Raw genomic sequence first — 15,972 nt, forward strand, 5'->3', positions numbered from 1 at the left:
TCATACCCTGAACAAAGTACATATCCAGATAGCAGTGACAGACTGTACCAAAAGATGGGCTCTGTAGAAGAGAGCGCCCCAAATAGCAGAAATAGGATCCTAAACGTGTGGATCAGCAAACCTGTCGTCTGTACCTGCGCGGCATGAAAACGCAGCCCCCGAAGAAAGGGGGTCAGTACGAAATATGTATTGAATATGTAAAGCGGAATCACAGAAGTCAAATCATAATGGTTACAGAAAATGAGTACAGAATCCAGAGTGTCAAATGCATATTTCCAAAACAGACAGAATGCGTACAGAAACATATGTCATATCATATCATATCCGTTCCCTGACACGGGACTCGGCAGACAGAATGTGGCCACCCTCCCGACGCTGGTGCCACTATACAGAGGAATCAGAAAAAGGGGCGTGGCCCCGTATCATATAATGTCATATCAAAATGGCCATACAGATCAGATCAGAATAGACGGACATGGCACATCATACTCCACAGACCCATGTACGCGTATACCTGCCCCCTCACACCGGGACGCGGCGAACAATGCAGAGAATTACGCTTGACAACATATCCTGGCCCGGGCTCAGTGTGGGAAACATTGGGACATCCACGAGTGGAGTAGTGAGAGACTAATGCAATTTAAAAATATAATAAATGTTTTCAAAGACTCGATGAAGCGTATCGAAGACAAACAAATCCAATGGGGTCGGACGGAATCATAATAAATGTATTTCGGATATCATAATAAATTACAGAAGTATAACTTTCCCGAAGTCATTCCGAGTGTCAAAATAATTTATAATATTTAACAGAATATTTAAAATAATATTCGTTAAGCGATTAGTAGGGTAATTAAAACATTTCTTTCAAAAATCGCTTAAAAAGGAAGCTTTAACACATTAGGGGCAAAACCGTAAATAGCGGGCCCGCCTTGGGACAAACAAGGCGGCGGGCTCAAATTGTGCCCTCTAAGCATATAGTATCACCTAAAAAGGTTATACAAACATTCTATGATTTTCTGAATAATTTAGAGCAAAATTGCATAATTTCAGAAAAAAAAAAAAGCATATCAAAATGGTTCAATTCTACTGAAGGAAAAACTGAAATTTTGTCTTGCGGATTCCGAGGGCCAAGAGGTCCTTCGAGGCCCGGATCCGACCCTAACACACTAGGGGCATGCCAAGGGAAGAATTGGGTTTACTTTACATACCTTTCACGCTCCTTAAGCCTTTCCAATCTCACTTCCCGTTTCGTCGAAAAACTGCAATTGGTCAAGTTTACCAATTGTGAATTATTAATGCCATTATTTCAACTTTAAGCATATTTGGCTACCGAAATTTCGGCAGCACTTCCCCTATACATATGACACCCCGAGAATTCAACTCGGCTATAAATCATCAACAACAACCCAAACGACAACAACAATATCAACAATGAACATTAAAAACACAAATATCCTTCAACTAGTCATTTTTCTCACAAGTTGACATAATCTTCAATTCAACCCAACTTTCAACTAAGATCAATAATTTCATATTCAACAACCATCATGATCATCACCATATAGTTCTAGAAACATTTCATATCGTTTTCCTTAAGATATACACTCGATATACATGATATACAATCTTCCGCCAAAATCATAACTTATGCAAAACATCAAATCTTTGGCATACAACTTCATAACAAGTTTCCAACTTCCAAATTCATCAACCATAATCATAATTCACATCTTAACAACTTCATTTCCATAATATCACAAAATTATTCTAAAGTGACATAATCATCTACATTCCAACTTCAACCAAAATTCATTCAACTTTCATTCCCAATATAATTTCCATCATAACCACAACTAGAATGCAACATAAAATTCAACTCATATATGTATACAACATATATACACCCATGGCTACATATATATATACATACCCACTTTGCAAAATTCCTTATCTCCATAACTTCTACTCATTTCCACATACCACAACATAAACAAACCTTCATAACATAAGAAAAAGGAATTGATTCTTACCTTTTTCTACAAACTTCTTCACTTGAACAAGTTGTCAACTTGAAGAAATAAGTGCTCCTTCTTCCAAAACAATTACACCAAGTTGTAGAGGACACTTAATTTAGTAGGAATTCAACAAGAAAATAATTTTAGAGGCAAGATTTTGAGGGGTGATTTTTCTACGACCAAACCCGAAATGCCCTCTTTTTGTTCTTGTTTTTCTCTTGTTTTTCCTCCTATTCTTTCTCTTGAAAGTTCTATGGAATTTGGATGATTAAGTGGTCTTTTATTCATTGACCACATGACTTAATTCCATGGGCTTGGATCCTTTTTATGGACCATGGCTGAATGGCTCCTCACTTGGGCCTGAATTTTTTTTTCATTCTTTTGGGCCAACTCGGTTGGTCCCGAGTTGGGCCTAGCCCACTGACCTTTCGACCTTAAAACGTTCATATCTCCTTGTACCGACGTCACCTGGGAACCCACGACCTATGGATGGAAAGCTAATTCAATTATCGACAACTTCTATTTCAAGGTATTTTCGAAATTCCAAACTTACAATACAGTTTTTGCCCCCCAAAGTCAGGTCACCCGAAAACGTTTTCTTAAAAATATTCGTTTGGAGGGTTTCCACTTTGATTTGGTCCAAAGGTACTTCATGAGTTGTGTTTAACTTTACATATGTGATTCATATGACTTTTCAGATGTTCCAAAAAAAATCTCGGTATGTGGGCCCCACCCCAGCAGATGCTCCGAGGTTCAAAAATACGGGATATAACAAGTAACTCTCTCTACTTTCAAAAAATTGCCTCATCGACTTTGTCATGTAAATATACTGAACTTTTTGCCTTGTTTATCAGCTGACCAGATGCATTCTCATATTGATTTAGGACATCCATTATCAAAGTCAAAGAGATCTCACAAGAAGATGTAAATATTATTGTATCATCTGCATATGCTAGATGATTTATTTTTGGACTCCACTTAGGCAAAACAAAGCCAGTATACCACGGATTATCATACACTACATTCAAACCTCTTGACAATACTTCAGCAGCAAGAATAAACAAAGTTGGTGATAAAGGATCACCCTGCTTGACCCCTCTGGTAGAATGGAAGAAACCATGTGGTTGACCATTTATAAGAACTGAATACCAATTGTTACCTATTAGCTCATAAATCAGACCTATGAATCTTTCACAGAATCCCATCTTCCTCAGTACTTTAGTAAGAAACAACCATGACAGCCTATCATAGGCTTTTGTCATGTCTAGTTTCATGACCACATTTGGCACTACAGTATTTCCATTCTTCTTGCCTTTGTTAGTTCTCAGTCTTATATCAGATATGATCTCTTGAGTTAGTAGAATGTTTTCTACTATACTTTTGCCTCTCACAAAACCTGCCTGATTCTGAGAGATCAAGTCTGGTAATGAATGCACTTCATGTATAACTCTAGAAATTACCTTGTTCACAAAGTTGCTTAAACTTATTGGTCTCATGTCACCAAAAGTTTGAACATCTTTCTTTTTAGGCAGAAGAACAAGGTGTGTGTGAGTTATGTATCTAGGCAAGTCAACACCTCTGAGAAAATCCCATACCATGTTGAATAAATCATCACCAATAACATTCCAACATGTTTGAAAGAATAGACCTGTGAATCCATCAGGTCCTCCTGCACTAGTACTACTCAGACCAAAAACTGCCAGTTTCACTTCCTCTTTGGTAGGACCTGCAACCAATTCCTCATTCTGTTCCCTTATGATAATAGAAGGTACATGATGCAAGATATCAAATCTTGCAGGATCTCTATTTTCAGGTTGCTGATGGAATTGATCCTGAAAAAATCTTAAAGCCTCCTCTGCAATATCATTTTCATCATCTAACCACTGCCCTTGATTATTTTGAATCCTTTTCAGTTGAAGCCTTTTCCTCCTACCATTAACATAATTGTGAAAGAACTTAGAATTCCTATCACCATCTTGGAACCACTCCATACTTGCCTTCTGTTTCCAATATTCCTCTTCTAGAGCATATACTCTAGTCAGCTCAGCCTTCACATGTCTCAACTTTGCTCTATTCTGCAGAGTTGGATTCTCCTCAAACAGACCTTCATGAACTTTAATCACTTCTTGAAGATTGGAGATTTTCTGAAAAATGTCTCCAAATGTTGCTCTACTCCATTGTGACAGTGCTTTCCTCATATTTTTCAACTTGGAATTGAACTTCATGAAGGCATTGCCTTCCACCCCAGTTATCCAGTTTGCTTTGACTATATCCATAAAAGTTTCATGTTTGACCCAGAAATTAAGAAATTTGAAAGATTTCCTCACTGTTGGAACCTGGTCCTTACATTCTATGAGAAGAGGGGAGTGATCTGATCCTTGCTTGATCAGATGAGTTATCTGCAGGCCTGGAAATAGTTGCTGAAACTCAATATTACCCAAGCACCTATCCAACCTTTTAAACACACAATCTTCAGCACCTCTCCCATTCCACCAAGTGAACACACTGCCCTTGTAACCCAAGTCTGTAAGATTACATGTATTTATACATTGTCTAAAATCCTCCACTTCATTCAAAGACACTGGCAGGCCCCCAAACTTCTCATCTTCATCACATAAGGCCTATCAGGAAATACTTATCCTTGTTAGGTGTAAAAACTGTTGCATGAACATTCAAAGGCTTCTCCACCATTACAAATTGATCTGCTTGCAAATCTGAACCATGTGTTTGATTGATCTGTACCCTACCTTTCTGGTTCAATGGAGAACCAATAGGCACTGCACAGGCAAGAGCATTCCTAGCATCAGCTGCACTCATAAGTTTTCCTTTCTTTGCTGGTGATATCTGATTATCAACATTTGTATCCACAACCTGATTTTTAGTTTGTTTCTCCTTATCCTTGATCACTACTGGCAAATCATCCACAATGTCATTCACCTTAGCCACCTGCATATCAGTAACTGCAGTGAGGATCATGGCCTTCTGCATTAGAGCACTCTCATGTTGAACTTCCAATACTTCCTCATGCACATCATTATCATCATGCACCTCATTATTATCACCTAAAACTGCAAGTTGATTGGTATGTTGCTGAGAACCATCAGTATTATGTGCAATTTTGATTTCTTGAGGCTTGGCTTTAAAAACCATCTGAGCACCAGTATTATGCATATGTTGCTTGCCATTGCCAACTTGTCCCTTATATATATCATGTGTGTTGCCTATAACCTTACCACTTTGTAAGAGTTTTATGACATCCCTTCTGCCCTTATTGAATTTTCTTGCCTGATTTTGCCATTGACCAGTTTTATTACCTTGTGCAGCTGACTGCTTGTTCTGAACCATTGTAGCTTGATTGGTCTTGTTACTCCCTTGACCTTGACCTTGTCCCTTTACAACTGCAACCTATTTACCATTGTCAACTTGCACCTCTGGTGCTTCTCCCAAACCAAACTCTACCTCAGCTTCTTCATCTTCAGTATCATCTTTAGGCAGTAAACTAGGATTGAGTTTCAAGCAACCCTCTTCATTATGACCTTGTAGACAACATGTTTTACAATATTTAGGCAGAAAATCATATTGTATGTTCACCCACTTAGTCCTAGTTTCCCCAGTACTAGCAACAGCTTTTATAGCAACTCTTTTAGGATGATCTTTTAATAAATCAACTTCCACTTTCACTCGAGCACAACTAGGTCGAGTCTTGTTCTTTGTGGCCAAATCTAGAGTTAGAGGCCTTCCCACTGCAGATGCCATAGAGAATAATTGAGACTCACCATAATAATTAGGAGCTAGATTAGGGAATGATATCCATGCAATGGCAATACTAGTCTCCTCCTCGGGTGTAAACCAAGGATCCCACTTTAACGTACGCATGGAATAATATCACTGCTTGTCCTTGATCCAAAAAGCAGGCTTGGACATTAGTGTTACGTAATCTTCCAGCAAAGTACATCTTATAAGAACATGACGATTACATAATAAGCCTATCGTACATTTAGCTTTCAACTCACATTGTATAGGAATAGCATTACGTAAATAATTGAGATCTGGCCAACCGTGACTGAATTTTCCTATCACTGCAAACTCCAAATCCTCTTGGAAAATCATCTGCTTGATCTCCTCCATGGTATATTCAACCATTGGCTCACCATGCACATAGTTCACTTTCTTTAAGGGGATTTCATAATTGAACGTAGTTGCCTTATTCTTAGTGTTCAAAGTTGAAGGTTGTAGAATATGTGAATAATCTAGGGGTTTTGTAGGTAATGTAATTGGTTGTGGAGGCTGGACAACCTCAAGAGGAGGCTGTCCAATGGCAGAAGCCATTAATGGTGAAAACAAGCTCTCTCTCACTAGGGTTTGCCGTCACCTAGAGAGAGAAACTTAGGGTTCTTGATGAGATATAAGTTCATAATGAAATACTACCCTTACTTCTAAAAACTCTTTAAATACTTTTATCCAAAATGCAACTCATTATTTAAAAATTAAAGCACTTATACTTAAAAATCATTTTCTTTGGGCTAATCCAAACGGGCTCGTAAGGTTCCACGCTCTCTTAAAGCAGTCGATACAAATGTGCCCGAAGTAATGAGGAGGAAAAAGCTAAATAAAGATACAAATAGGAGTAGCTGAGGCAGCATCACGATTTCCACCTTCGAAACTCAACTCAGTCCGGCCTGGCCGACCTGCCGGGGGGCTGAATCTTTCACATCGATCGGGGCGATAGGAGATTCTGATCTGTCTTTCAAATGGAAGGGGCCGCTATTCTCTCCTTTATTATGTTAATACTGATGATGATCCCTGATTACGATGTCGTTTCATGTCTGAATACCAGTTCCATGTTTCTCCCTCTCTTTCCTCCCAAAGACACATCTTTTCATTCCGGTCGACTCCTCCAGGTCAACGCTCGAATGCCTCTCCACGACGATCTACTCCTCAACGGGTCAGTTGCTTGCTTAAATCAATCAATATACAATACATTCCTTTCCTTACTTTTTTTGTTGACTGTTCGCAAATCACTTTGATGTAGATATTATACAACCCATATTTGGATTGGAACTCCACCCCAGAGGTTTGCTCTTATAGTCGATACTGGCAGCACTGTTACATATGTCCCTTGCTCTACCTGCGAACAATGCGGCACCCATCAGGTACCCACATTTCTGAAATTTCTATTCTCTTTTAGCTTTATGGATTGATCAACAACTTTCCGGATCCTGCACTTGTATGTATTTGATGCTTTTCAGGATTCAATCTGCTAAATACAAGCTTTTTCTCGTGTGAAAAATTGTTTCACATGGCAATTTCTGTTTGGGAATTGCCGGTCAATTGGGAAAGATTTTTTTTGGATTTTGCCTTTTTGGTGTTAAAAGAACTAATGATTGCACCTCTTATTAGATGCATTTCACGTAGAAAACAGCAATTATTTTGGAAGATATATTAGATAGGCACCGCCCGTTACAAGAGTGAAGTGAAAGGACTAGTGGAATTGAGGAAAGCGCTATACAGCTGTGAACTCAAGACAAAAGTATCAGCAAACTTAATAATGCCGAGTGGAGTTTATAAGTTCAGCCACGAAAAAGTGTAGACAAAGATGATATTGGGCTTATCGAAAAATTAAAAAAAAGCTATATTGGTAAGAATTCAATGACAATCCTTCAAATGATCTTTTGTTTCTTTCCTCCAGCATACAGAACAGAGAAAAGGGTATCAGTTTCCAAAATGTTACCTTCAGCCTTATGACTACCTTAGCTGAATTACTTAATCGAAGGTCCAACCAAATTTAATCCATGAAGAGTTAGAGCACAATGTCACTAAAGCGGGTAGTCCATTCGGCACTCAAGAAAGCAACGGTCATTGCTATTCCCCCTTCATCAAAATCTGTCCTGTGAGAATAGCACCCTCGTGGGTCTGAGTGCTGATTGCTGCCTATTATGTGGGTTTCTAAGGCCTTAGCACACCATATGTCTATGTTTGTGAAAACTATGGTTCTGTCTTTATCTAGGCATTCTAAATGCATCTCTTTGTCGAAATAGAATATCAATAACCTATTCCTCAATGTTACCTTCTCAAAAAAAAAAAAAAACTATTCCTCAATCCTAAACTAGTTAGGATTGGTTATATGAATCCTCTATATGCATTTTGCTCTATTTAAGCTCATTTTATTCCAATACTAAGTTATTTGACTTTTACGGAAAATTAGGTATTTTCTAAGAATCACACATATCCCTACATGGATAGTATCCCACCTTTATGAATTTTGCTCAGTATAACCGGTGCCAAGCATAGCCGACCCAACTTGTTTGGATTGAGGCGTAGTTGATGTATTATAACTGGTGCCATACTGGGATTAAGAAGGCCAGTTGTGGTGGGTTGACGTCCAATGTAAAATAATCTAACTATGATAAGTAATTTGAAATATAAGAAAAGATGAAAGGAAAAATTAAAGGATTAAAAAACCTAGAGGTAAAGTTGGGAACAATATCAATTTCTAAGCTTCTGCTTATGAAACAAATTCTAAGATTCTCATTGTTGCCGAGCTACAGAAATTATTGCATGCTTATTTGTCTGATGATGTTTTGCATGAGGTTTATTGCTCATTTGGCCTTAATCAAAAAAGGTCTGCTAGTGGATATAAAAGTACAGCCAATTACTACCCTTGATAACTTAGTAGCCTATATGATGGCAATAGTGCAAATTGTTGATAAGAGTTACTTAATTTACCACTTAGATTCTATTGCATTTTGATTTCTATAATTTGGATCGGTCTTAAGCTTCTGAATGTTGTCTTACTTAGGATCCTAGATTTCAGCCAGAAATGTCAAGCACCTATCAGCCTGTAAAATGTAATACTGACTGTACGTGTGACAATAAGAGGGAGCAATGCATTTATGAAAGACAGTATGCTGAGATGAGTTCTAGTAGCGGGGTGCTTGGAGAGGATATTGTGTCCTTTGGAAACCAAAGTGAGCTTGCTCCCCAGGGAGCTGTATTTGGATGTGAAAATAGGGAAACCGGTGATCTTTACAGCCAACACGCTGATGGTATAATGGGCTTGGGTCGTGGGGATCTCAGTATAGTGGATCAGCTTGTTGAGAAACATGTAATTAGTGATTCCTTCTCCATGTGTTATGGGGGGATGGACTTCGGCGGTGGTGCAATGGTTCTTGGTGGAATAAAATCCCCTGCAGACATGGTCTTTACCAATTCGGATCCTGTGCGCAGGTATTTATTGGAAATAATTGCTTTAATGACACAGGAATGTTAGGTATTCTCCTAACAAATGCACTTGATAAACTTACGCATTTACTCTAGTCTCGGATGGCGACAGTCCATATTACAATATTGAGCTGAAGGAGATACATGTTGCTGGGAAGGCACTGAATCTGAATCCACGGGTTTTTGATGGAAATCATGGGACTGTGCTTGATAGTGGTACCACATATGCTTACCTTCCGGAAGCAGCATTTGCAGCCTTCAAGAATGCTGTAAGATATATTCTTTTAATTTTCTTGCTATCATTTCTGCCATCTTTGTCATGAATTCTGCCTGAGAAGAGTAGTGGAAGTGACATGCTGGTGACGAGAAGAATATCCTGAAGAAATTAGATCTGGGAAAAGTGAGCTTCATTTGTATAATGTGTCAGTAATAATGCCTTTTTTATTGCAGAAGTCCTATTTTTATTTTCTTTTAGTTGTTATATTGGTACTATATTCGCCATTTATCGGTGGAACAAATTACCACATGCTAGTATATGATTAGAACTGACATACAGTTATGAATTATGATTACTCCTATAATTGGTGGGACTTGGAAGTTGGATCTAAAACCTCTTAATCACACTTAAATACTCGGATAACGCTTCAATACCACCCTACACAAGTTTGAAGGGAAGAAAAGAATTTGTCATCCTACTACTCCACCACTTAACCATTTTCCATAAGGTCGTCTTAAAGGACTACTCATTTTTACATTGCTCAATCACTGATTATACTTGGTGCTGATTATGGTCGTTGTTGCTTAACCGCTAATTATAGTTGATTTTTTTTTAAAATTATTGAAAATTAAGCAAATACAATGCAATTTTCCGCAAGGATGTTGGAGAGAAATCGGATATCTTTTTTGATATATACAAACTTCCTTACTTTAAAAACAAAGAAGATGTATATGAACTTCTTGTGGAGTTGGTGAAAACCTTTGATGATTGTAGTTTCTTGCCTTTCATTCCTTCACATTATATTATTTTGTGTAGGGAAAAAAGATGGATAAATGGTTTCTGCAGTGTAATTCTATGTGTTACTACTTACTAGTTAGTGGGTTACGGATTTCGTTTTAAAAAGGGAAAAACCAGAAAATGTTTCTCTCCACAATGAACTTCTGACAATTTTGTTTTCAGGTAATGAAAGCGGTTCTTTCTTTAAAACTGATTGAAGGGCCTGATCCAAATTATAAAGATATCTGCTTTTCTGGTGCAGGAAGGTAATAAATATCACTACAAAAGACTTCTTAAATCATTTGCATTTGTTCCCTTTTACTTTTGTTGTCACTAGAGGTATCAAGTGTCATGTTTATTTCAGTGACATCTCACAACTCTCAAAGTCCTTTCCGCCTGTAGACATGGTATTCAGCAATGGAAAGAAACTCTCTCTATCCCCTGAAAACTACTTGTTCCGGGTAGGCATCTTACTCGTTTTTAAACTACTTTGCCTGATGAATTTGTACCCCCTTCTGGCTTAGGTCTCCTGATGACTCCAATTTCTTTTAAGTGTTTTTGTATTGACTGATTTTCCCCATTTTTTTCACCTGAACTTCTGTGCTATGAAGCACTCAAAGGTGCATGGTGCTTATTGTCTGGGGATATTTCAGAATGGGAAGGATGCAACAACTCTTCTTGGAGGTATTTCTTATTTTAAATCTTTAAGCATCTTTGGGAAGGACTATTTTCCATACTATTCCTGGTTATACGTGCTGTCACATGCATGCTTTAACTGCACAGGAATTATTGTCCGCAACACACTTGTAACTTATGATCGTCAACATGAACTCATCGGTTTCTGGAAAACCAATTGTTCTGAATTATGGGACAGACTCAATTTATCTCCTCCACCTCCACCATTGCCCTCAGGCTTGGATAACAAAAACTCCTCAGGAAGTATAAATCCTACATTGGTTCCTAGTGGATCTCCTGGGAATAATGCACCTGGTACAGTATACTCCTATCTTTTTGCTCATCCTTTAAGATGCCTGTCAATCATAGCTTTTGTTTTCCCAATTATAGAGTGGATTACTGCTAGGAAGTCTGTATCTTGTTTCTAAAAATTAATTCATTTGAAGCCTTGTTACTTTAGCCCTCCACTTTAATCGATTTTTGGTTTCTGGTTTGTTTTGTGAAATGCAGAATCAATTTTTAATTGCACATGTTAATTTTATCTCTATTGCCTTTGTAGAAGTTAGCTCTGTAATTTTCTTGTCTTGACCAATGTCAGCATATATGTTGACATTTGACCATAAGTTTGCATATTCTTTCACCGTGATAAATGTCTTGAGATCTAGCGGCCAACTTACTACGAAGCACTTTCAGGCATAAGAAATTTTATAAGTTCATGACGTTCTTAACATTATCGAACTGGAAAAAAGGTCCGGTGAAACAATGTGGGTTGAGAACCATGAGGTTTTAGGTTCAAATCTCAGGAGGCAAAAACACTAGGTGATTTTTTCCCATTTGTACAAGCCCTGGTGGATAGAGCTACAAGTACCTGTTGGTGGGAGGTAGCAATTACCCTGTGGAATTAGTCGAGGTGCGCGCAAGCTTGCCCGAATACCACTTTTGAAAGAAAAAAAAGGGTCAAAACGGGATTGGACTAACAATTTCAAGGAATATAACAATTGCCGCCAATTGGACATGTATAAACCTTTTGCCAACTGTCTCAAATTCCCTCCACTATCTTATACTGACGAAATATCTGAACTAGAGCCTCGGTCAAATTCTTGAAGACCTATGAGACAGGTGTCTCTTTTGACTTCTTTTTAATGTCAAGTGTAGGAGATTACATGATAATTTTGAAGTATTAGGCACTTTCTTCTGTTAATTAGAGCTTTACTCTCATGTTAAAGCCAGACTCGAGTGCAGATATGTTGGCAATTATAAGTTGTTTCCATTGTGTATTCATAATTTATCTCAATTTACAGGGGAAATTACAGTTGGATTTATTACATTTTATATGTCACTGAGTGTGAATTACTCGGGCTTGAAGTCTCAAATGACAGAGCTTACCCATCTCATTGCCCAAGAGTTGGACATTAATTTCTCACAGGTTTGAAAATGACACTTTTGCCCAAACCCAAATTTGTCTGAGAACGTCTCATCTTAAAGCTAAACGCTAATCTCTTTCATGTTACTTAACTACACTTGTGTTTTAACTTATCATACGTGATGCTGCTACATATTGTGATATTCCTGCAGGTCCACTTAATGAACTTATCGACAAAAGGAAATGATTCCCTCATTAAATGGGCCATCTATCCAGCAGGATCCACAAATCACATGACAAATGCTGCTGCCATGGTGATTCTGTATTTGAAATATTTGCATATTATCCCTTGACATGAACAACTTTTGTGTATTCAACTAGTTTTTCATATCTATTTGCAGGAAATAATACACCGTTTGGCTGCAAATCGTGTTCGTCTTCCTGATACATTTGGGAGTTACAAATTATTTGAATGGGGCATTGAGCCCCCGCCAAAAAGGTGTACAGGCAATCTCCATTCTTGCATTTTGATTAATTATTCTATGTATCCTCATCCTTACAGGTCTTTCTTCTTTTTCACCAGCCCTTTTACTATTTTTTTTGTCTCTTTCTCCTGAATAGTAACTGGTGAAATCCCCTTGTCAAACAGTACAGTGATGTTGAGTTGGTTTTAATTAGTTTTGCCCGTTCACGTGACTTCGGGAGCTTGGGTATCTACTGACTATCTAAATTCCTATCATTTGTTAGCATTGAAGAATAAGATAGTGGGAAAGATAATAAGGCCCATTATTTGAGCTCGGATGAGGTGTTGTGTTTGGTAGTTTGCTTGAGCAAATTGGAAGACTGTTCCATAAGCCCATCAAATATTTTCATTTGTATGTTTGTGACTTCACTTCAGATGCTCCATTGAATAGTACTCCCCTGTTTCTATTTATGTGTCTTACTTTCCATATTGTCCGTTTCAAAAATAATGCTTCTTTCTATTTGTAGTAAGTTTTTAATTTCTGCACTCCAATTTTAACCCTAATGGTCACTTCCTTGTACGAACGACATGGCATGCTTATGACCACAAGATTCAAAAGTCTTTTTTGCATTTTTAAATTCGTGTTCAGTCAAACTAAGACATATGACTGAAACAGAGGGAGTAAACTTTATGTTCCCCAACCAATGATTAGTATTTTCTTCTGTTAGTCAATGAAAAGTTCTCTATTATTCTTAGAAAAGGTTTCCAGCAAATGCTTCGCGCTGAAACAATTTACTTCTTCGGAAATTGTTCTAATTTGACATATAGGTATGAATAAGGCAATTATGTCTTAACTGCTTATTCTTTTGATGAAGTAATAGCTAGTCATAATATGTGATGAAACAAACAATCTTATTGGTTGAGATCTATGTTGCTTGGACTCTTCAAAAATGTCAACGGGTGCGTGTCAGATTCTCCAAAAGTAATGTATTTTTGGAGAATTTGACACGGGTGCGGCATCAAAAGTGAAGAGTCCGCGACTTAGGTTGAGACTATCCATATTACCAAGTACCTTCTTAAATTATTGGCATGGTTTTACCTAAAACTTTAAAATTATTGGCATGGTTTCAAAATTAGCTGAATGTTACTGCTACTTGTTGAGCATATTGAGCTAAATTGGCCATTTCACTTCACCCTGCACTCTTCATGAATCACCATCTCCAATTTTTCCAATATTTCTTAGAATCATTTTTCACCTTGAAAAATTTAGCTATTTACCTTAAAAAATGAACTAAATCTTTTTTCTTAAAAGAATATGCACGTGTTGAGACTGCCATAAGTTCTGGTAATTATTAGGGTTGAACAAAGTTGAATTTTGTAGTTTTGATTTGACTTTTAAGGTGATATATGTAAATATCTATTGCTTAATTTTAGTTAGAATGATGAGTAAGCACATGTTAAGTGCTGCTTGAGTCGCTATTGTAAGTCTCTTCTGAGAAGACGTAGCTGACTGGCTACCTCATCTTCTGTTTGTGTTGAATATGTTGATGAGAGCTAGAGTTTTTATGTGTTGAGCATGTACTCGAGTTCTTCGGAAAGTTGTCTTTATCTGTAGAACATGAAAGGACATGAATTTGTTGAAGTTAATTGACAGAACATTCCTCTGGTATTCTTCATGAAAGGACGTAAATTTTTTGAAGTTAATTGACAGAACATTCCTCTGGTATTCTTTCTCACTGCCGGCACTGCTGGCTAAGCAGAAGATAGTAAAATAAGCTGACTATGATTTCACGGTCTCTTCTTTCCCGCTTTGTGGTGTTTCTACATGCTACTTCTTGGGATGCATCCTTTTGTTCTTTAGAGCATCATCGCTTACATAAATTGCAATGTATAAAGATTTTACGGAGCATAATCTTTACTATCCTGAGTGCAACTTTTCCAGAAGTCATTCTTATTGATAGTTTCATGTGATATAAGGTCTTGATTACTATTGTTTTGTTGCAATGATATAGGACCCGATGGCTACAAAGTTACTTGGTCATAGTTATAGCATTGTCAGTTGCATTGATACTCGGATTATCAGCTCTCCTAGGATGGTTAATATTGAGACGGAGGCAAGAAGTGCCTCTTCCATATGAGCGTGTTGAAACCGTTGTGCGTGAACAAGAACTCCAACCACTAAAGTGAAACAATGTCCTCCTATCTTGAATGACATATGGCTGAAACGTATGCGGCATTTTTTGAAGCAAAAGCACTGATATTTTTAGCCTAGTTACAGGTTGACAGATTTTTTTTCAAAGTTCAAAAAGAAATTATAGCCAGTTATAGATGATGTCAGTATCAAGTCAGCAGTACATTCGGGAGAGTGAGTACAAAAAGGTCTGCTCCCCATTTTCTGTAATGTCACATTCTATGTGAATATTGTAAGATATCATGTAATGAATAGGTTAGCGTTGCTGACTCTCTCTATTGTAAGATATCATGTAATGAATAGGTTATCGTTGCTGACTCTCTCTCTCTCTCTCTCTCGGGTGGTGGGGGCCGAGGAGGAGGTTTTGCCTGGTTTGAAAGGTTGCTCTTTTTTGAAGCTGAGAGTTAGATCCACCTAATTTGAGTACCATGCTAGGCCCCAATTAATTAACAATCATGTTTCACTCTATTCTTCACGTCCATGTTATTAAACTCGAGGAGATACAGCAAAACTTCCACGAACAAAACTTCCACTTCCCTGGAATAGGGCTTTTGACAACCTGCTTTCAGCTAAATTTACTATCTGATTCTGTTGCTAATCATATTGATTAAATTTTCATATTCTAAAAGGATTTTGAATCAAAGAAAAAGAAGACAAACCCATTCCCCTCCCCACCCCACCCCACCCCACAGCACGACCTCTCAAAGGGCACTATTCTCTCGATATGAGCATGTACAAACCATCCTCCTCATTGTAGTGTTTTCGTGGAAGATTTTGATGGAGAGAACAGGAAATACGTTGTACAAAATTGAGTCGGTCCACTTATAGCAATATAGTTGTAGAATCTTTAGGATGGAAGAGAGCTACCGTATCTGATGTTCTTTTCATATGGCGTTTTTACTGTAGTTCCAGATCCACTAAGATGGTTTAGAAGTTGGTGCAGTTTAATCATTGCTTCTGTGTACATTGCTAGGCTATAAGCTCTATAGTTGTGTAGGAGTAGGGAATTAGTGGGCTATAAGCTCTATAGTTGTGTAGGAGTAGGGA

The 15,972-nt window shown here is 37.8% G+C and overlaps 2 protein-coding genes across 3 annotated transcripts; one reads left to right on the top strand and one right to left on the bottom strand.

The window, feature by feature from the left end:
* Positions 1-5,423: 5,423 nt before the first annotated feature.
* LOC132637630 (uncharacterized) lies at positions 5,424-5,894 on the bottom strand. The gene has a single exon (XM_060354689.1). It carries the CDS (start codon positions 5,892-5,894, stop codon positions 5,424-5,426), a length of 471 nt encoding a protein of 156 aa, XP_060210672.1.
* Positions 5,895-6,537: 643 nt separating this feature from the next.
* On the top strand, positions 6,538-15,244 carry LOC132636168 (aspartic proteinase 36-like). Of its 2 annotated transcripts, none has more exons than XM_060352884.1 (12): positions 6,538-6,963; positions 7,051-7,171; positions 8,818-9,245; positions 9,352-9,508; positions 10,417-10,499; positions 10,598-10,694; positions 10,845-10,917; positions 11,017-11,223; positions 12,210-12,334; positions 12,484-12,585; positions 12,673-12,770; positions 12,893-13,672. In XM_060352884.1, the coding sequence occupies exons 1-12, from the start codon at positions 6,770-6,772 to the stop codon at positions 12,900-12,902; spliced, it is 1,695 nt and encodes a 564-aa protein (XP_060208867.1). In that variant the 5' UTR covers positions 6,538-6,769; the 3' UTR covers positions 12,903-13,672. The 2 variants fall into 2 exon arrangements, with proteins under 2 accessions (XP_060208867.1, XP_060208866.1); XM_060352883.1 differs by lacking the exon at positions 12,893-13,672 and adding an exon at positions 14,747-15,244 and having other exon boundaries at positions 6,540-6,963.
* The last annotated feature ends 728 nt before the right edge of the window (positions 15,245-15,972 follow it).

This window comes from Lycium barbarum, chromosome 4 (genome assembly GCF_019175385.1).
Source record: "Lycium barbarum isolate Lr01 chromosome 4, ASM1917538v2, whole genome shotgun sequence".
Lineage (NCBI taxonomy): Eukaryota > Viridiplantae > Streptophyta > Magnoliopsida > Solanales > Solanaceae > Lycium > Lycium barbarum.